General features: G+C 34.3%; 1 protein-coding gene across 2 annotated transcripts in view; it reads left to right on the forward strand.

Moving 5' to 3' along the window:
- The window catches only part of LOC132701990 (early growth response protein 1-B-like), a 45,991-nt gene extending 39,360 nt beyond the window's left edge, over positions 1-6,631 (forward strand). For both annotated transcript variants that reach the window (XM_060670372.1, XM_060670371.1), the window contains one exon: positions 6,087-6,631. In XM_060670372.1, coding sequence (XP_060526355.1) covers positions 6,087-6,341 — 255 coding nt within the window. In that variant the 3' untranslated portion in view covers positions 6,342-6,631. The remainder of the gene's footprint in view (positions 1-6,086) is intronic.
- Positions 6,632-21,763: the final 15,132 nt, after the last annotated feature.

The raw sequence follows: 21,763 nt of genomic DNA on the forward strand, positions 1-21,763 counted from the left end.
ATCCCGATCGCTCGGAAAGACATTCCGATAATGATACGTCTATAAAAATGTCGTCCCAACACGAGCCTAACCTACAGCCATCTATAACAAATGCGGTCCACGGACGTTGATTAATTGCGAAGAATTTAACAGCGGTGTGCAATAATACTATTATGCTACGCCTCCTTTTTTCAGTCAGCCAAGGATGAAGGCGTGGATATAAATAGTCCGGGAGCATAAACTACATTGACCTAAAATTCATAACCGTTGTTATTTGAATCCGACACAAATCGAACTATCAGTTTCAGTCGTAAAGAAGAATACTGAACACTTCAATAAAGATGGGGGACTACACTTTGCGACATTTTCAAAGTGAAAATGAAAAGCTTTAGATTGACGAAAATATCCCGATATTGTTGCCAGAACAGAAAAGAAAGAGGAGATCGCTGTCAGTAAAGTCGACAAGCAATTTTATTTAGCCAACAAAGTTTTCTAAAGAAACATCTATTTTTATGAGAAATATACCGAAACGAATGAGCCATGAGTGATTCTTCAATGAAAAGTGACTGAATGATTGACGAGTGATCTATTTTCACTTGAAATATTTTCCTACAAAATTGACGGCGATCATCAAGGTTTTTCTAAATAATACAGAAGAATTGCAATTTTGCGGATTTTTCCATTGTTCTAAAAAGGATGATGAGGAAAAAATATAATTCCTCTACTACCTATTAGACTTTATGGAAGTCCTCTTAACTGATGGCTGATGGTGGGGGCTTCAACCAAGCCCTCTTGAGTATTTCATGGACATGAAAGTTTTGGAGCACTGTCCATCGCACTGGGGGCAGAGATTAAACATTTCTTATTTTTCTAGAAAAACTTTAATCACACACATTAAAATTTTGTCTGATTTATCGATACTTTTCTACATTTTTCAATTGTAATTGATATCTGTTTGGGATTTAAAAATAAAAATGTTGCAAAATTTCCCTTTCTTCTTATTTTATCGGATTTATGACTGTTTTTCTATATTTATCACCTGTAATTAGAATCTGAGTTGGCTTCTGGCATAAGTTTCCTCCGAATTAAAAAAATGAGAATTTAGGTTTGTGAGCATAAAATATATTTTCTACAAATCGCTAGCTCTTGAGAAAACTTCTAACTCAATCATTATAATTGCATCCGATTTATCAATACTTTTTTATATTTATTAACTGAACTGGTAGATGATTCGGTTTCAAGCACAATTATTAAGTACATATTAAAATTTTCCCTTCCTTCTTCATGTTTATGAGTAAAAATAGATGAGGAACCAATATTCACAAATCGCTAGACCTTTAAAACACTTCTATTACAAACATTACTATTTTATACCACTTATCAATACTTTTTAATGTTTATCAACTGTAATTGGCAGCTGATTGGACATCAAGTATAACTATTTCATTCAAATGCAGATAGACGTTCTCTTCCTTTTTCCTGTTTATGAGCAAAAAATAGATGAGGCAGCATTTTGAACAAAATTAAAATAATTATCAACTGTATTTGGGCTTTAGGCATAAGCATTTCACCCAAATTAAAATTTTATGGAAGTACCCTTCACTCCTGATATAGATGAAAATAGATAAAGAACAAGAAAACTTCTAAGTCAATAATAATTATTAACTTGGCTTAGTAGCTAATTGGACTCAAGTATAATTATTTTTAACAAATCGGCAGCTGTCCAGAAATCTTCTAACTCAAACATTATAATGTTATCTGATTTCTCAATAGCTCTCTGTATTTATTAACTGTACTTCGTAGCTGATTATGCTTGAAGTGTAACTATTTCGACTAAATTCATTCATTCATTAATTTTAGAGAGCAAAAATCAGATGAAGGACTATTTTTAACAAATCGCTAGCTCTCTATAAATCTTATAACTCAAACATTATAAATTTTGTCCGATTTATCAATACTTATCTATATTTATTAGCTGTAGTTGGTAGCTGATTGGGGTTCAAGTATAACTATTTCGTCAAAATTAATTCATTCAATTTTTCTATCACGTCGAGCATTTCCTATTGATGATTAATACCGAACCGATCCTAACAATACTTTTCTATTTATCAGAGTCCCTTAAAAGGTAATAAAAAAATGCGACGCAGAAGAGAAGCGAGAGCGGAAATCTGCGGGTAAACATCGAGACGTGCCGAAAGCTCCGATCTAAGATATTTTAATTCCCGTGGCGATGGAGAGCTTTTACAAGCATTCGGTCCTATGAATATGGTTATTGGATTCGGAATTTATGTAACCTGGAATTACTATTCGGACTGCTGCGGGGTTCTAAATTAATACCGCGCATAAATTTGGTTTTTACTCGGCTACCGTGTTGATCAGTTAGATTACAATTAGGGTCGCGTCTCGTTGCGAGTAAATAAGAGCTGTGCCCGTATTTTTCTCGCTTGCGCATGGGTTTCCGGTATTTCTGGTCGCGCAGCTTTGCATCGGCGAGATTGGAAGCGCTTTTTTTTCCGAGGCCGCTTTACTGCCGACGCCACTGGCGCGAGTTTCACCTATCAAGTGCCCCCCGAGTTATAAATTTCAATTAACGCCAATGGCTAAGGATTGAGGTTAATACTGCGTCTATCGATTTTCGTGTGAAATTTTTTTACTGGCAGCGGTTTTTTTTATTCATTTCTGCATTAGGGTTGAAAGTTGGGATGATCGGCAAATATTCACCGAACTTTGTGGCTTCCGCATTAATATACACGACTGTATAACAGGTAATAGATAATACTGTATAATGTATAATTATTTAATAATAATAAGTAAATCGTAAATAAATATTTGGTATACAAAATTATACCATGGTCACTTGAAAAGTTTTCGATCGAACAATGATGCGAGACATTTTTTTTCATTTTTTTTCTCCGAAAAATAAGGTGAATCCCTCATTTGACAAAAATCTTTGTCCTCCAGTTTTCAGACGAGGGAACTTAAAGAAATCGCTTGATACTAGATCTGGCGAGTAAGGCGGATGGTCAAGCAGTTCAAATCGTAATTCGTACATTTTCCTCTTGGCAACCACCGAGGTATAAAGCGGTTTTTTTTGCATTTTTGAAGGTAATCGATTAAGATGACTCTATGGCTACCCCAAAAAACAGTCGCCATCATTTTCCCGGTTGAAAAAACAGTTTTTACTTTTTTCGGAGTCGGTTCCCCTTCCGCAGTCCAATTTAATGAAATTTAGGAATGTTATTGTCTGTAGTTACAGTTTTGGACGTCCAGAACGTTCATCATCTATTAAGCACGTTTAAATTCAGCTGCCCAAAATTTCACTGTGTTAAATAACGGTGCGGAGTCCATATACACAGAGTCGAACTCAACTTTAATAAGCAACTAGTTTCTATAATCAATTTTGACAAAAATACTCACATCGACTCACTCAAATGATGCTCAACTAAAAACCGCGCCTTAAAATGGTTGAGACTTTGGTAAGTCGCAATCAAGAGGTTCACAACTAAGAACACTAGCTTTTAGTAATAAGTGACGCCATCTTCAGGGAGAGCTCGGAAACTTCTCAAGTGACGCTCGCAATTATCTGCAAAAAGGGACTAAAGACCATTTAGAATTTGTCAAAGTTCAGCTCCAAACATGTGTATAATCAGGAAAAAATAAGAAAAAAGAGAGCAAAATTACATATTTACAGTTAAATAAGAATTGTTACTAATATTAGATTTTTAATTAACAACAGTAGTGGTCGAGAGAGAAAAACAAACATAAAGATTTTATTTAGGATATAAACCACCGCATTACCCATCATCCAGGAGATACTGTATTTCTTTTTGATAGAATTGACAATCAAGGACTTACATTTTATAGTAACACTGTTGTGTCGTATATATAGGTTATAAGAAAACGACCTTTCACAAAGCAGTGAAGAGGAGGCGAGATATAAACCTGAAATCTTAAATTTAAATTATGAACGTCGGTTCTGTATTTAACCGTATTTACTATTGATATTAATTGTATAGAATACTATGAACCAAAACTGCAGAACGCAATTTACGTCGATTTTCCATAGATCAAAATTTAGTTTCCCCTAATTTATGTGATACTGGCATCCTTCTGCGTATACCACCTATAAATCGTGGACTAGATTTTTGTAGCCTCTGAATACTGTGTTTATCTGTTTTATCCAAATATGGTCCGTAAACTTCGTCACAAAAATTAAACTGACTCAAAATGAAAGAGTCAGATGAAGTAGTTTTTAATTTTTTCGAAAATAAGTGACGACCTGGAAATATATTTTTTTTAATTTCCATATGCTTTCTATATATATTTATTAATGTGATATCTTGATTTAACCTGTCTTGGGCAGCTGATGCTTCATTAGGTGGAAAGAAAATAAAAAGCTATGTATCATTTACGTACAGTACCCTAGGATCTACCCCAAAATTGAGCCTTGAGTACCCCACAAGTTGATATTTCTCTGGAAGATATTTTTTACTAGTTTTTGCAAATTAAAGTATATTTCCCAAAAAGCTTTTAATGAGTTCAGACGCGTTCTCCGAGAACCCAACAAAGTACGACAATATGTATACAATAAATGTAATAAATGTATAAGACATCAATTAATTAAGGTATAAGAAACAAAAGTAAGCAAACACCCGGCAAATAAAAATTCCACTAATGGTTTTTGGAAATATGTTGAAATATTCCCGACCAAGATAATTATATGTCTTTTTGATAAATTCGTGATTGTGCGTGACACTAAAGTTGTGCCTATTGCGCGTAGGATGTGGTAAACGGCATTTGAGCCACGAATTTATTTTGCACGAGTGGAACGAGTATTTAATACACCAAATGTGTTGCATACTATGCATATGCAGCACCTTAAGCTGCAGAATCTTAAGCTGCTGTCAAATAAAACCCCTACATTTTAGCTTACCTTACTATAATTCTTGCAAATATCGTAAGCTGTCTTTTGTTTGTATTAAAATCAATCCCTGTTTAAATGAGAATGTTTGTAAACAATTTAGATAATTATTAATTTGATTCTCAAAAGTATTGAAATGCACTATCCTAAATGAGCATTAAAGTTATGTACATCATCAGCATCTTATTTCGATAATTATCCAAGTCCGCAGCTCTGATGTTACAGAAGGAGTTTGAAGATGTCGTGGATAGAAAGGATCTCAAACGTTGAGGTTTATAAAAAGAGAAAACTTGCATACCTAGGACATCTAATGATGAGACGATGATGAGATTGTTATACAGAGGAAGATCCTGGCTGAGAAATTTGCGAGACTGATTCTGTTGCAGCAGCACTGAGTTATTTAGAGCGTCTGTCAACAAGGTCCGCATTGGCATGATGATTTCCAACCTACGGTAGAAGATGAAACTCTGAGAAGAAGAAGCAGAATATATATATATATATATATATATATATATATATATATATATATATATATATATATATATATATATATATATATATATATATATATATATATATATATATATATATATATATGATTTTGTTAGAACTATAGCACTAAACACTGCAGCTAGCCCTGGATCACCGGCTGGCTTAAAATCAGTGTTAAGCCATACATTTGTAGTCCAGAATTCAGGAAACCCCCTTTCAAACTTGTAATTACGCAAATCTTTGTAGCAAGTTCAATTTTGCTCGGTTTTGGTGCGCTTTGTCACGTGAATTTGAAATTATCTCTGGTCCAAGGCGAATGGCCACTAATAAACCTAGAAGAAAAGATTGACATCAAGGATAGGTTACCTTGGAACAGGTTAACTCCACTGTCCTCAAAATGGCAGCTTCCCTGGCCCCTGACGTTTTTACAAGATCTGCAGGACATTTTTTTCATTAAAAACTTTAAATTATCACCGAATGTTTTTCATTGCTATGTTAAAGTTTCAGGAGTGGTATAGTAAACGATGGCTGGTGTCTTTTCAGACAGCTTTTGTATATTTCAATATGTAGAACGCGAATGTGGAACTGTCCAATAATTAATTTTTCCTTCATATATTCGTAAAACGATTCTCTTGCAGCATATATTCAAATGACACTATCTTTTATTTACGTAATGACCGTCTCCTTGTTCCAGGTCCACCTCAAGCAACGAATGAAGAAAGAAAGTAAGCTCTCCGGCGGCGGCGGTTCATCGTCAGCCGCCATCAGCACGACCTCCAGTTCTTCCCCCTCCCTCGTGCAATCCTCTCCGTCCACATCACATCACGCTCACCAGCACCACCACCACCACCATCACATGCACCCCCATCATATGCCCAGTCACACGGTGACCAGCGGCGGCTCGACAGACGACAACGGGATCGGAAGCTTGGGGGGCGGCGGTCTGTGAGAATTGGCCAACGCCGATCACCTGCCGATCGGCGATTGTTTTCTGTTAATACAAGACGACTGTGATTTGGCGAACGACGAGTCGCCTAGGATAGTTTTTATACAAATCGACGAGATCGCGACGGCGCCGCTGATGCCGGGCGCCGTCGACGAGGATAGCGTCGATAGAGATGAAGCAGAGAAAGAAGAGTCGACCATACCTGAAGATGATCTCCATACGTAGTGGATAGGTGACGAGGAAAAGTTGTCGTCGAAGAAAAACGGGCAAGTCTGGTGCTTTGGTTTGTTGACGAATGGTTGAGGGGGCGGGCGGGCAGGGGCTGATGGGGTTATCGATGCCGCAAACAATTACTGTCTGTGCCATTTTTTCTTAATCATGTAAGCGTACTATAGAGGTTTCGCACGTTTGGGATGGTGATGTCGCTGGGCACTTGAAGACTGCGAACGTCAGGTCTTATAGAATTTTTTCCTTTAAAATTTCGGTTGGTAAGACAAAATTAGAGGTCCTGTTTCTTCTACTAGACTCTCCGCTGCCGTACATTTGGTGAGTTAGTCATATGGTCTAGAATATGGCTAAGTATTTGTAGGTTCTTGCTGGTGATGGAGCTGCTCTCACTGTCTATACAGTAAAAAGGCGTCAAGGAACGTCTTATTTGAAAACCTCATATTTGGACACTTAATTTAAAACCGTGACAACATCCACAAATATCTTGTTACTTTTGGAAATATTCGGGAAAACCTAAAAATCAGAAGTTTCATTTTAATTTTTTCATGGTCTTATTTAAAAAAAAATCAAAATGACACTTTCTCATCGCAACTTTTTCTCTCCTAAAAGTTGACATTATTAAATTAAATCGACAGTAAAGCCCAATTTACACAAAAAATTAAGTAGCCATGAAACAAAAGCATTATTATGTGAAATCGTCTTGACGTATTTGTTAAATACGTAAAAACAGTAGAAGAAAATGCGCCTTTAAAATAAATGTAATAAAATATTCTCTCAACTGAGAAGACCTGAGAACACACTTATTAAATTAATATTAAAGATATAACATTTCTTTGATCCGATAATGTAGGTGATAATTCAGCTTAAAAACATGTAAGATGTTCAAATTGAATGCCGTCTGTTGCCATTTTCTGTGAATTATAATAAATATGTAACATATCGCGTTTTTCCACATTGAAAAATACATCTTTTACTTAAAAATTTCTAATTGCATACAACAGTAAAAAGTAGCTGGTACTTTAACAATTAACAACTTTGTCAAGGCTGTTTGACATAAATTTTTTGTTTTATACTCACTTTTTTTTATTTAAAAAAATGAAGGTGATGATGCGTACACGAAACTGAAATGTCATACTTGAAACTTAATTCAAAAGAAATTGCTAATTTCCGGTTTCTCTGGATATCTCCGTAACTAATCAAAATTTTGTAAAGTTAGAAACCGTTTTTAATTAAGCATCAAAATATTTTGCCTCGAAATATTGTTGCTATGATGAAATTTGAAAACACATATTTTGCGAGGCAGTCGAATATCTGTCAAATGTCAACGCTGTCTTCATTTTCCATATAAATGAACCCTCCCATATTTCACTTGAAAGATAAATAATAAACATCTCGAACTTTTCTTCATTGATAAATTTTTGATTCAAAAATCAGCTCACAGTAAATAATAATCAACGACTCTGAAAGTTGGTTTGAAGCCTAGCCGGTCTAGCACAATCTGTTTCTTGCCAGCAAATAGGTTTTCAATAGTTTTTGTAATCAATTTCAGGCAATATGGTTTAGAAAACTTAAATTGAAAATGTCCACAAGCGTTGTGTTTGACACTTGACAAGTTTAATGGAAAATGTCTTTTAATATTAGAAAATAGCAAATAAGGAAGATTCTATACCGAGTGATACACCTAAAATGACGTCTCTGTACACTCCACCTCTAAGTTTGTTAATCCATGATCAATTATTCTTTTCTATATTGTTCAACGCATTTTAAGAATTATAAAGTGCAATGAAAAAGAGAACAAGAAGCAGTTCAGTTCGCAGTCCTCGAGTGCCATAAATAGCGAAAGACCTCAAAAACAAAGCGATCGGCGCAAGCTCATAGCCGACTAACAACTCAAGCTACGGAATACACTCAGACACACAGACTGAATTTTAAAGTAGAACCGCCATATAAAAAAAAAGTTATTAAAAATTTAGGGAGAGATACTATTTAAAAAAAATCATATTTTTCTATATCGATAGCAGAAACGCGTTTCTCTGGCCCCCGTTATTGAGCTAACGACGTCTCTAAGTTTACGTAGATTTTTTAACGTTTAAACTAAACGAAAAGCTTTAATTAATTTGTTAGGGTGTATGATGTCGTTGATTTAACGAAACCGAATGCCAAATAACACTTACCCTGTCTAAACACATTCCGTACGTTGTTTATAATTAACTCGTAAAAATTAACGTAAATGAAATTATGTGAGGCGCGTGGTCTGAGTACGGTCCTGTGCCGCGAGAAGCGAACCGCCAAAACTGCTTCCAAATAACCGACGCGTCCTTACAATCACGTAACTAGTAACCGATAACAATCAACTGTCGCAACAATCCCCGGGAGAAAGGGGGGAAGCTTTTTATTTTTTATTAATTTTAGAAGCTGGGGCAAAGTGGTATAATACGCCCCACATTTCGGAAATAACTATTAACGTAAGTGTCTTGGGCGTTTATTAATAAATGAGTGGGCAGGATATAACTATATCACGAATTTACTCGAACATCAACAGAATGCTTTTCTAACGAAATTTCAAATGAAAGAAAAACGTATATAAAAATAATAGGCTATTTTTTATTTTCCATAAGTTTATTTTGACATTCACATCTTTTAGATATATTAAGGTACGTCGTGCAGCTTTCATTCAACCCCTTGTCATGAACTATACACTGATAAAATCATCTCAGGATTTGGTGGAACAATATTTTGTTCCACACTCAATGCAGTCGGTATCGTCAATATCTGGAGTCTCTTCTGAAGATGCAGTGATGGTTTCCCCTTCCTTATATGTTTTTTCAAGAACTGGAACTTGTGAGCAGTGACTTTTTATCAGATAGAATCTGACCTTAAACTCTAAAGATGATAAAGTCATAGAGGACTGCTTCTTTTCGAATGTATTAATAGGAATAGTTGACAAAGGAGTAATTGCTCTGAAATGGTCACGGATTTTCTTTTATTTCAGGCTGAGGATTTGGTGTGGAATCATTGAGGATACCTTCAACATCAGTAGCACAAGCTTCATCGAGATTTATTGATTTAAAGAAATGTTCGGGGGTATTAGACATTAACCTTTGCTATCAGTACAGATACTTCGTTCCTATCTAAGTTTCTATCCATCCAGGTTCTTGTTGATGATTTAAGCAAGAGAGTAATCCCTGACTTTTTTTTCGATTCATCGCTTGAGATCGTGCAAGCGAGAAATTTTTAATAGACAGTCGAGGATTTTCCTTAAAATTCCATTTAACCCACCTTTGATATTTCACTTTTTGGCGAATGCAAAAGCTATAGTTTTCAAGTCTTCTTTTGGTGTGAACTCAGAGCTAGACTTCGATATAAGAATCTCGTGAGACTGTTGGTGGCTAGATGTCTTCTCAGAGTTCTTGAAGGTATACTATACTCTTTGCCCACTCCCATCTTACCACATATCACTCTTACCATGGTTGTTGACATTACAGCTTCGGTCTAAGATGCTCTTGTTACTGTTCGTAGATACACTCTGCTCACTTTAAAAAAAACATACAATAATTAGAAGCAGTAAAAAAAATGTTTTGACACATACCAGAGGATATTTACTTGAAACATGAAGCAAATATTTGGATGTACTTACCAATAAATATTATCTGTTTCCGTAAACTACTACCAAAATACCATACAAAATAACCCACGAATCCGAAAATGAATTAGAGCACAAATATAGCGGAGAGGCGTATTATAACTACATACAGGGTGATCCGAATTCTAATGGAGAAACATCAAAATTTACCTCGTTTAACCAATGGCGTTTGCTAGGCCTTTTTAATTGATTTAAGTAATACAAAAATCCAGTACAGTTTTGTTATTAAATTTAGATACCCCGATCATTTCTAAACAAAAAGTGTCTCACGAACGCCACTGCTTAAGCAAATGCAGGTCTGCTCACGCTGCAAATTATTGTCCGTAATACATGCTAAGTCTGAAGATAAATTCTAGAAAAAAAAATGAATTCAAAAGATAAGGATAAAACTTTTTTTTAATATGTGCCAATCCTGTATCTCCGAGACGAAGCATGCTAGGACATCGTTTATATGAACTTTTTTACTTATACGCTGCTAAAATTTCTCTGTAATAATTCGGATCACCTTACGGAGAACCACAAACCAAATCCACAATGTTTTCGTATCCTGGGCATTAGTGCGAACGCCCTGTATATCGTGGAACTTCTTTTGTGTACAACACATGGTACCGGCGTCGCACGTTTTCTCTCATTGGCCAAGAAGGGTTACTCGTACGCCAGGACCGTAACAGAATACAAGCCGATAGAGTAAATAAATTGTCAATATACTAAATAAAATATCTTATTCAAGAAATTTCTATACATCGCGTATGCCTTAATGTAAGTGTCTTTTTTACACACTGCGACGTTCGTAGAAGTATAGGCCGTAGCGCGGCAAAGTTACCAGTCGTCGGGTTACTTTGAACGGACCTCGTAGAGTCCTCGCGTCGCTACGGGGTCCTGTCAACAATGTCAAAAGGTTTGTGCGGATATATATATATACAGGGTATTTCGCGACGGACGTGCCATAGTGTCGAGCGATTGGTATAGCCGCGATTTCGGGAAAAACGCTCGCGTTTGATCTCGGGTGACGGATAATGTAAAACACTTACGTTCTGTAAGCCGGTCAATAGAGATTTCTGCGCGACTGAAATACTACAAGGATGCCGATCAGCTGCAAATCTTATGAGTTTTCTAAACACACAATTGAAAGCGTTTTGTCTTTTTGACATAAAATTGAAAGAGTTTGAATAGTCAACTGAACTTAACTTGCAGCTCAGGTCATCCGTCACGTGGCAGTAATTCATATTTCCTCTCCACATAGATTATGTTTGAAAACATGTACAGGCCGCAATTTTTTTGTTTTTAAAGCAATTTTTAGTTTGTTGCTCAGAGTGCTCCAGTTCTTCGGTATCAACATCCACTTTGGATATGATTTCCGCAAAGCTTAGGAAATGTTTAAACTGACGTGAACTATTTTTGAAAATGAAAACCTGCAAAATAGTTATTAATAGACTTAGGTTTAATGTTTTTTCGTGGTTTAAGAGTGTGTAATTATATACAAATATAGAAATGATAATACAGTGGCTGAACTAAAAGAAAAAATTCGAGAGAGAATTAATAATCTCAATAATACTGGTGAGGTACTATAGAAAACAAATTGTAAAATACCAAGCTTCTATACATTATCATGCTGAATATTGGTCCTTTAAATATTTTAAGACGTAAAATAAAATGTCTCTTAATAAATGCATTTATTTAAGTTCACCATATTGTTATGTTTTTTTGCTTTAGATAAACAATTTCATTTTTGTTCCTTTCCAGAAATGCAATACCCAGTGCACTAGATACATGGTGTACCATTTAAAAAATGAGTTCGTGATATTTACAGATTTAGAAAGTGATGTAGTAAGAAATACAAGTAAAAAAATTGGTGTTTAAAAAATACGGACCAATATTGTTTGTATGATAAATATCGACTTATTTTAGTATTCGCAAATACTATTGCAATCTTAGAAAATAGTTTTATGATAAAACAGATTTTATTTTTTGAGTTTACTATCTCTGTCTCAGAGAAGTGTCAAAATTAAATTAAAATCAGTGGCCTATAAAGTTGTATAAGGTTGCCCTCCTCCCGAACGCTACTGTTTCATTTTTATTTATTTAGGTCCAAATCGGTCTATTATTACTAGAACCAAGAACAAATTAAAACAAAAAACTTGCCTCTTGGAAAGAATTTATTTACATTTGCAGAAACTTTTTTCATAAAATTTTCATTTTGTAACCTTTTTTATATACTAATATTTCAATAATAAGAACTTTGGATACTTCCTAAACTCTGCCGAAATCAAATATATACATATAAATAAAATATTTAAATTTTTAATGTTGGTATCGATAGAATTGGGCCACCCCGTATAATATAAAAGTGAATAACCTAAAAATTCTCTTAAATACAACAAGCTTTTGTGTGTAAATTTTCTAACCGAAAGTAATACAGAAAAGCATTTTTTACGCATTTAATGATGCTTCTCATATTTTGGATATTTTCGCGATCTTGGACAAGGTGATTAGAAAAATAGGAACACGGAGTAAAAAAAACACTTCTTTTCGCTTTAAATTGTTTACTAAATTTATAATTTTCCTCGTCTAAATTTGTTAGTAACAGAAAGCTGATAAACGGAAACTGTGTTTCGAGAATGTAAAATAATCATCATTAAATTTGTTAATGCCCAGCCAGTGGGCACATACCTTTTTATATTTCTGATTTTAATTTCATTACGGATAATCATTTATTCCATTGTTTTCCTTTCGTTCAATTCGTTTTTTGAAAACGTTTATTTTAATTCTCTATTTGAAAGTTCTCATTAGATTGTAGAGTGACCAAGTGATTGATTTAATCTCGAAGCCTATACATCAAATAATTCAGTGATATAGTAATCTAGTACAAAACAGTCATATAATACCAAATGTAGTATTTTTGGAAAAATTGCAAAATACTGAACAGTCGACCATAAAAATCATTTTACTGTGCTATTGACTGAGATGGACTGGTTGAAACTTTAACGCTAATAATTGTGGTGTATAAAAAATAACCAGTGGCAGCTGCGTGTGAAATTTTCGTAAAAATACACGCAAAACGCAATCATTTCCGTCTCTATTGGCCGGCCTATTGTGGAAACAACGGGAACGCCCAGTCCCACTCTAAATCAAGGCCTAACAAATGTAGCGTATGTGTAACAAATAACCTTTATATGTAAGATACGAACTGTATATTGAACCTGTAAATAGACAAATTAATTTAATTTAAATTAACGTCATTTAAATCGTTTACACTGTATATAGGTAATTTAATTAAATTGTTGAAAGATCGATTGTTGATTATGATAATATATTTGTTGTGAGAAGAATTGAAATTCCCGACGCCTCGGGCACACACTTTCAAGGACTAGTGCACCGCACTTCCCCCTCAGTTTTTGGTTATCCGGTATGTCCGCACACTGAAAACTATTTTTATATCCTCAAATAGATAGATGTTGACTAATATATTGTTCTCAAGTTAACGCGCGTTACGGCACTTGTCGATCGACCCTCGTAGCTGGAGTATACGGGGAGCGGTCGACAAGTTGACGCCGCGAAAATGTTTCAATCACACGAGGCTGTAAAAACGTATCGTATTTTCTTAAATGTGATATTTGGATACTTGGATATTGCGCGGTTATGGATTATTTGAAAAATAATTATAACACCGCCCTGTGTTGCGAGTAATTGTGCAAAACTCTCATCCCTTTTAAGTATGTTGATGTTTTTCTCGTCAAAAAATGTATTTCTCGACAGAATAAATAAAAAATCGCTGAAAATTACTGAGCGAGTTTTATTTGTAATGCCCGCAATGAAAAACTGAAAAAGTGCCATCCGATTGCTCTCGATGTTATCTGGGCATAAAACTCAGGTAAGTATAATACTTCTATACCACGTTTCTTGACGCGCGCAAGCAATATAATGTAAATATGTAATGACAATGAGCACTAAACAAGGCGGACAGCTTAAGTCAGGATAATGATAGTTTTCCTTATTTCAATTTTTAAGACCTACACTCCTCCAATCTTTCCTAAATTAGGGTCACACTAATTTGCGTATAATAGAAAGGCGAGTTTGGTGAGTGGTGAGTAAAAGTGACAGCGGTGTTACTACAAGAACATTATTAGAATAATAAATATAATAACAATTATCTATATTTACAAATATTCTGGATATTTATTTTTAGTAAAATCACCGGAAATGGTTATAGGTAAATATTAACAAAAGTTATTAAAAATTATCCGAAGGATTCGAGTTTGAAAGAAAAATTGGGTGTTACATTTGAAAAAATAAAGAAAATGCACAGGCAACTAATGCTATTTACAAAATAAATATGGATTTCTCCTAGTTGTTGATAAAATCTGAGAATATGGATCCAAACTTTCACATCTTAATTGAAAAATACTTGTCTGGAATATATTTTTCTTGTAACGGTCAAATTTATGAACAAATATCAGGAACAATGGGTTGGGTCTCCATTATCACCAGTCACCCTAAATGTATTTCTAGGAGCCTCTGAAAAGAATCCCTCGACACCTTCCATCTAAAACTAAGAACCTCTCTGAGATTTTCTTACCCACTCGAACTCTATATACCCCAATACGTTTTACCATCGAATTATAAACTAGATATTCTGATAGAACATCGTACCTAACAATGGGTCATTTTTTTTACAATTCAGAATTAACATCTGCTCTTCTTTCTAATAATTTCCAGATTAGAGTCATTAAACGTTCCATCACAAAATCCACTTCGTCACAACCTCCCAAAGAGGGTGAGTCCGAAAGCGACCACAAAATTGTCATTGTGGTTTTTTCTTATATTCAAAATACCACTGACCACATATCAAAAGCTTTTAGGAAATGTAATCTTTAAATCAGATTTACCACTTGTCCAAAAATATTCCAACATCTTCGGTCCCTCAAAAACAGAATTATTAAAAGAAAAATCCGACAATCCATAGAAATCTATAATCAACCAAACAATATTAACCACGACTCTGAGACTTTACGTATCACCAATATGGGAATCAGGTATCCGAGACAATTTTCATGCCACTTCTTTAGCTCCACCCCCCTCAGGGCAGCAGGTACAGAGTAAAATGTGAGCCAGTTTTAGTTAAGCTTTGAAGAAGCCAACAGGATGACTGGCGAAACGTCAGCAAGTTCGATTCATCAGCAACGGACGTAGGAGAAATCCAGAAGATTTTTAAATAATATTACAGTAGAATGTGGTCGTTTCCTTGAAAAATTAATAATTATACATGATTATAATTATAGAGATATGATATAATTGAGATATTAATTATTCTAATAAATAAAATAAAAATAAATAAAAACTCCTAGTTTAACCAAGTTGATAATGAAAACACTCTAAAAGTCAGTCTTTACAAGAAGCATTGTCTCCAAATTACAAGTCGTCTTAGAAAGAATTTAATTAACAGGTGGTAAAAATTCGTTAATGTAGATTTCAGTTTTGGGAAGGTCAATACAAGACTTTTGAAAAATTAATAATAATAAATACGAAAATTTCACAATCTCACTCACCAAACCCCAAGGTACAGAGGGCGTCCTCGCTGAAATGTTTTCGGTAAAATGTCTGGGTGGCTCCTACATGTATCTACGTGAAAGCCATAACTCTACCAGCAACCCCAACATGTACTGGCCACCAACCAGAAAGTGTCGAAATCGTGAAAAATATAACCCACGATGTGGTTTGGGGTTTTCGACGTTATGTAATGTCAAATCTGACTGAAACGTCAAATAGTAATAGCTCAAAAATAATTAGCTCATCAGGTAGCTGCGAATTTAAATTGCCCAAAATATACTCAAAATTTAGGATTTGCAGCAGCCCCTTCTCAACAGAGAGGTCAAAGAGGAATCAAAGTCGAAAAATAAATGCATGAATATATGCGATCGATAGTAATTAGTAAGTATAGTATATTAGTTATAGTTATATTATATATAGTATAGTATATAGTATACAGTATATTAGTTATATTTAGTTATAGTATAGTAATAGTACTTAAACCGTGGTTATACCAATAACCAACTTAACCCTATTGTTTTTCATTGCTTGCTGATAATCACCCATTACAAATACGAATTATGCAAATCTAGCAGTTAATTAAATTATAGAATGAAAATGAAAACTCGATAAGCAACAACTAGATTTTTATTTTGTTTGCCTCTGATTTTAGAACTGGGAAGAAATTATGAATATAGTTGACCAGTCAACTGTTTGAAATCAATCTATTGCAGTATGACTAAAATATCCATGTATATCCAAGCAGTATTATTCCAATTTTTTTTTTTTAAATAAACGTTTATTATTTATTTTGTATCTGGTCTATGGGGTTTAATTCACAGTGGACCATGAAAACTGGACTCACTCTTTTTAAATTTTGATATTGCGATGTTTCACTCAATAGTATAATAGATGTTCCTGCTTCCTGCTTTCAAATATCGTAGCCGCCAGCATATAATTTCGACTTTCTCTGTTTTAATTGTTTTAGTAATGAAAATTTGCTTCTGTCAAAGTTTACCACACTTTCTTCTTACTCATAGGTGAAATGAAATCATCCTTTTTTGTAGTCTTTCCATCCCTTGTTGCTTCTGTGCCGCTCTTTGGTGACCTGATGGTGCCACATATATTCTTGTGGTATATTCTTGGTAGTTTGTTGACTATCATAGTCGAACTAATTTTGCAACTTCCAAATCTGGCTTTGAAGACATTGAAAATAGTTATTTTCTCATGTTTAGAAGACGCAGTTTAGCTAATCTGCTTCTCAAGCCTGAATCTCTTAAATAAGAAGTATACAGCAAAGGTCTCGACGCTAAGCCCTGTGGAATCTTTAACTTAAATGTTTTAATTATGGACCTGCAGTTTTTTCTTCGAACTTTTGCTCTCTTTTGGACACTATAAACAAGACAATATTTTGCATTTTATTGTAACAATTATAAAGAAAATAATTTCAAATTTAATACCGCAATCTTGTAGAGGAGATTGTCAATTCAAATTAGAATTGAAATAAAGATTAACCGGATGTGGTATTCTTTTGGTGGTCTGTTCAGAACAAAAAATGCATTTAGCGAAAGAAACCATTTATTTATAAAATAACCAAAATTGCCAACCAAAAATTAAACGAAATAACACTCCATTAGGTAGCAATAAAAAAAAATATATAAAAAATAGCAAATAACTTAGGACTGATTTTATAACGGTAAAAGAATATAAATAATACACAGGTCTGACAATTTCTTATTTTTAGCTGTTTTTGTGATCTTTTTAAAAGCTTTTTATTTCTTACTTAGGTTTATGGCTCCTTTCACGAAACCGATGAAATAATTTTCGTAAAAATACTTATGCCCGTAACTACAGATCGATTCAATGTCGAATTAAAAAAAAACAAAACTCTTTTTTGTCTGTTCTCTGTTCTTCGAATAGACGTTCGGGAGATATTTGAAGCTAGATAACGTTGGAACGGTTAGAACCAAGGACTTCGAATTTTGCTCCATACTAAAACTAGGCGATGCGCACTGGTTACCAAAATATTGAGCCGGTCAGATATCGGTGTCCATTTAGACTGCTATTAGTGGTTTTTGCTCGGAAAGTCGCTATGTGCCAAAGTAAGGGGTGCGAAATTTCGAGTTACCGAGTAGAAATTCAGCAGCAATTTAGGGTTAAATTCCTAGATAGACCGTATTGAAGCTAGGCTGGATCGGGCGTTGTAAAGTATTTTTCAAAAAATTGGAAACATTTTTTTTGGGCAGCGAAAAATAATTTTCTGAGGAAAGCTATGTCCGATTGAAAAAATTCTTAAACCTGAAGATGCGCGAGATGCTGCGAAAGTACACAAAAATGTAATTTAATCAAAAATATACGGGGTGTCCCCGTTATTGACAAGTCGCTGCAAACGGCGCAGTTTGGTTTTAAAGCTCTTTTACTCCTCCTAGAACGCTACAATTTTTGCATTTACTGTTTTCGTCTATCATACAGCGATATACGGACTGGAAAGCGATTGGTTGGAATGAAATATTACCTCGTAAATAAAGTATTTACGCTTTTCGTCTATTATACTGGGTATAAATAATACATGAAATGTGCTATTGGGCCCCGCTAGAGCCTAACACAAGAATAAAACAACTATTTTTAAATAAATGTAAATAGGGCAACACTAAGTTAGTAATTAAAATATGAAAGTTAATAAATAAAATGTGTAACAAGTTTGGTGAATGCTATTTGAGTCACTAGTTTCATTTAGCACTCGCGGAGGAAAGTAGAGTTAGTGAATGAAGAAATTTATCAATGAGTGACTTGCGACGTAATCATCGGAACCGAAATATTTCAAAATAACAAAGAAAAACTCCTTCAATCACACGCTATACGTTCGTGCTAAAACAAAACTCGTGACTAAAGTAGCATTTATCAAACTTGTTCGATAGTACACTATTTTTGCTTAATTATTTATCAATACCAATATTTTAAAAGTACATTAATTAATCTCAGTCTTGAGAATACGCAAAAGTCACCTATCCCGATTGTGATTTTTTCTCAGCGACCAGTTAATTGAAACGCATTTACCACTGCAGACGGAGAAACCGAAGAAGGTGGCTTTTAGATGAACCACACACGACGGCTCATTTGCACAGGATTCCTCTCGAGCGTTTATATTGTCTAGAGAACGCGCGCGCGCATATTGTCTTCTCCGAGGCTCTCCTCGCGGCCTCTCAAGACAAACCCTGCCACCCAGCAATGCCGTCGGGTCATCATGTGCCGGAGGTAATTAATTCCTTTACCCCCGCGTCGAGAACAAGTTTGACGAATAATACTTTAGTCACGATTTGTTTAGTCACTAGCGGATCGAGTTTTTAGTTTTTTTTACATTACTGTAATAATGATATTAAGGAAATTGAAATATAACTGTAATGACATAAATAATAAATACCCACCAAATGACGCCATCAATATTCCTCGTGGGGTCAGGTAGTGGTGCATACTTTCGCCATTCATTTTCAATCTGTACTCAGAAGAAATCTTCAGTGAAGCCCTTGGGAATACCGACATAGGATTCCTTCTAAATGGGGAACGATTAAATAATATTCGATTGGCAGATGATACTGTGTTATGATGATGATATGTTAGTCATAGTTAAACCAAATTCATGGTAATTAGTAAAGAAATAGGTGCGAGTTACGACCTTATGATTAACAACACGCATATAGAAAGGGTTTCACAGTACACCTACAGTATTTGGGAATTATAATTAATAATCACTCACAGGAAATTAAAATTAGAATAGAGAAAGCAAATGCCGCCTTTAAACAAATGGCTAAATTGTTTAAAAGTCACAATCTCAACATGGACATCAAAATCTGACGGCTTAGATGCTATATTTCATCTATACTTTTCTATGGAAGTCATGACATTTACCGAGGTAACCCAAAAAAAGACTGGATGCCTTCGAAATGTGACTTTGCAGAAGAATAATAGGGATTTCATGATTGGACAGAGTGACCAACAAAAAAATACTGGAACTAGTGGAAAAGCATTTAGAGAAGAAAATTGGAATACTTTGAACATATTATGAGGAACGAAAGTAAATAAGGGCCTTTAGAAATATGTTCTCCAACAGAAGTATATGGTAAAAGAGGACCAGGAAGAAAAACTTAAGAATATGGTTCACAGCAGTGAACAAAGTCGTTATAGCTATGATGGCCAATATTTGAAGAAAAAAAATTTCACCAAAATTTTAAAAATATGGTAATCTAGTGAGCAGTCTTTAACGTTTTTTGCTGAAAATAGCAAGATGTTTGGCACCTAACCTTCCCTCGAGTCGCAGTGTAAGATATATATTCTTTTTCATTCAAAATGCAATTCGATGAAATATTTTTTCGCAATTTTTTTATAGTGTTATGGGTATCGAATCAAGTCCATACATTTCCTTTTATCTCCTCGAAATTGTTGATTTCATTTAAATATGTTTGTCTCGATTCCACCAATCGTTGGGTCTCTTTAATGCAACTACTGTTTTGAAATTAGATTACTCTCATCCATCGGGTACACTTCCCTTCGAATTTACTCTGCATCACCATTCCTAATCATTTCTAATTTGTATTTGTATTCTATTTTCATAATCCGAATTATAGTAGTAGCAGCTATTTTTTTTTGTGCCCTTCAGTGCAATATACAGTGCACTAAAAAAATATTATCGTTATTACTATTCCCAAAAAAAAATGTTTTAATAGAAGTCGCATAAAACCAAATATATTTTTTAATGGAACGTGGAAAACATGTTTTGCTATTATCTCCTACTATATTTCAAGCTGCTGCCTTTCTAATACGGGGGGCTCCATAAAGTTTTGACATTTTAACTGATGTTTCTTTGATTTTTAAAATGAAGCACCCTGAACATAACTGCTTTATCATGTTCAGCTATTACCCTTATGGCACTTTTTTTTAAAGTTTCACTATATTACAGTTACAAATACAGAATAAAATAAAAGTTGTAAATTTATTATATTTTAACTTAAAAGATCGATTTAATAAGAGTTTAAAATAAATAAGAACCAAAAGTTCAGATTTTCACGAAATTATCAAATTTGATAGACACAGTATTATCGAAGCAATTGTCATGTAAAAATTTATAATTTCGTGAAAATCTGAACTTTTGGTTCTTTTCTTTTTTATTTTGATAAATGATTTTTCATCAAATAAAAGCTACTTCAGTTCAATTAATAAGATTTTGTTTTAACATGCGTTTTTGTTATTACTGAGTAACAAACTTGTGTATTTTTTGTGTTATTTCAGGTGATAAATGATATAAAGCCAAACCTACAATTTGCGGCACAGGGGCGAATAATAAATAGAAATATATACAAGAGTTGAACGTATGGTGTGTAATTTAAAATTCGAAATAATATCGGCAAATAACATTTTCAATCTCAATTTTCAACGATGGCAAACTTTGTGCAATTATAATCAACTCTTAAATGTTATAATTATTAATATTCGTTGATAACCAAATTCAATCAAGCGTCATTTTGGTATTGAATTTCAATATGGCAGTAAACATTTTGCACTGAAAATTTCACAAGCTAAATGCAAACAATATAAAAAATGTCTAATATCTATAAATAACAGATGGATACAACGAAATTGCGTTTTCTTGAAACCGACATTGCGTAGTATAATTGACTTGAAAAAAGATATTGACCATTTCCAGGTGAACGCTCCTTATAAGATACGCGGCGTTAATGCGACTCCGTGTACAATGGATAACGGTGATTTTTAATCGATTTGAAACCAGATGACATAAAATGGCGACCGTTGTCAATATAATTTATTTCGCGAGACCAATAAAAACGCTTATATGTAAATCCGTATAAGATTTCATTTTCTCGACTCGTGTGTATACGTGTACGTTACGTGCCGCATATAGATAAGAGTTATTACTATTTCGTCTACGGGGTGACGTCAAAAAGTTTTGCGTTTTGAAGTTAAAGGGGGTTGGGCGCTATTTTTCATTTATTTCACTCTAAAAATAAAAGCCTGA

This window comes from Cylas formicarius, unplaced genomic scaffold (assembly GCF_029955315.1).
Source record: "Cylas formicarius isolate icCylForm1 unplaced genomic scaffold, icCylForm1.1 PGA_scaffold_5__7_contigs__length_24384050, whole genome shotgun sequence".
NCBI classification, from domain to species: Eukaryota; Metazoa; Arthropoda; class Insecta; order Coleoptera; family Brentidae; genus Cylas; species Cylas formicarius.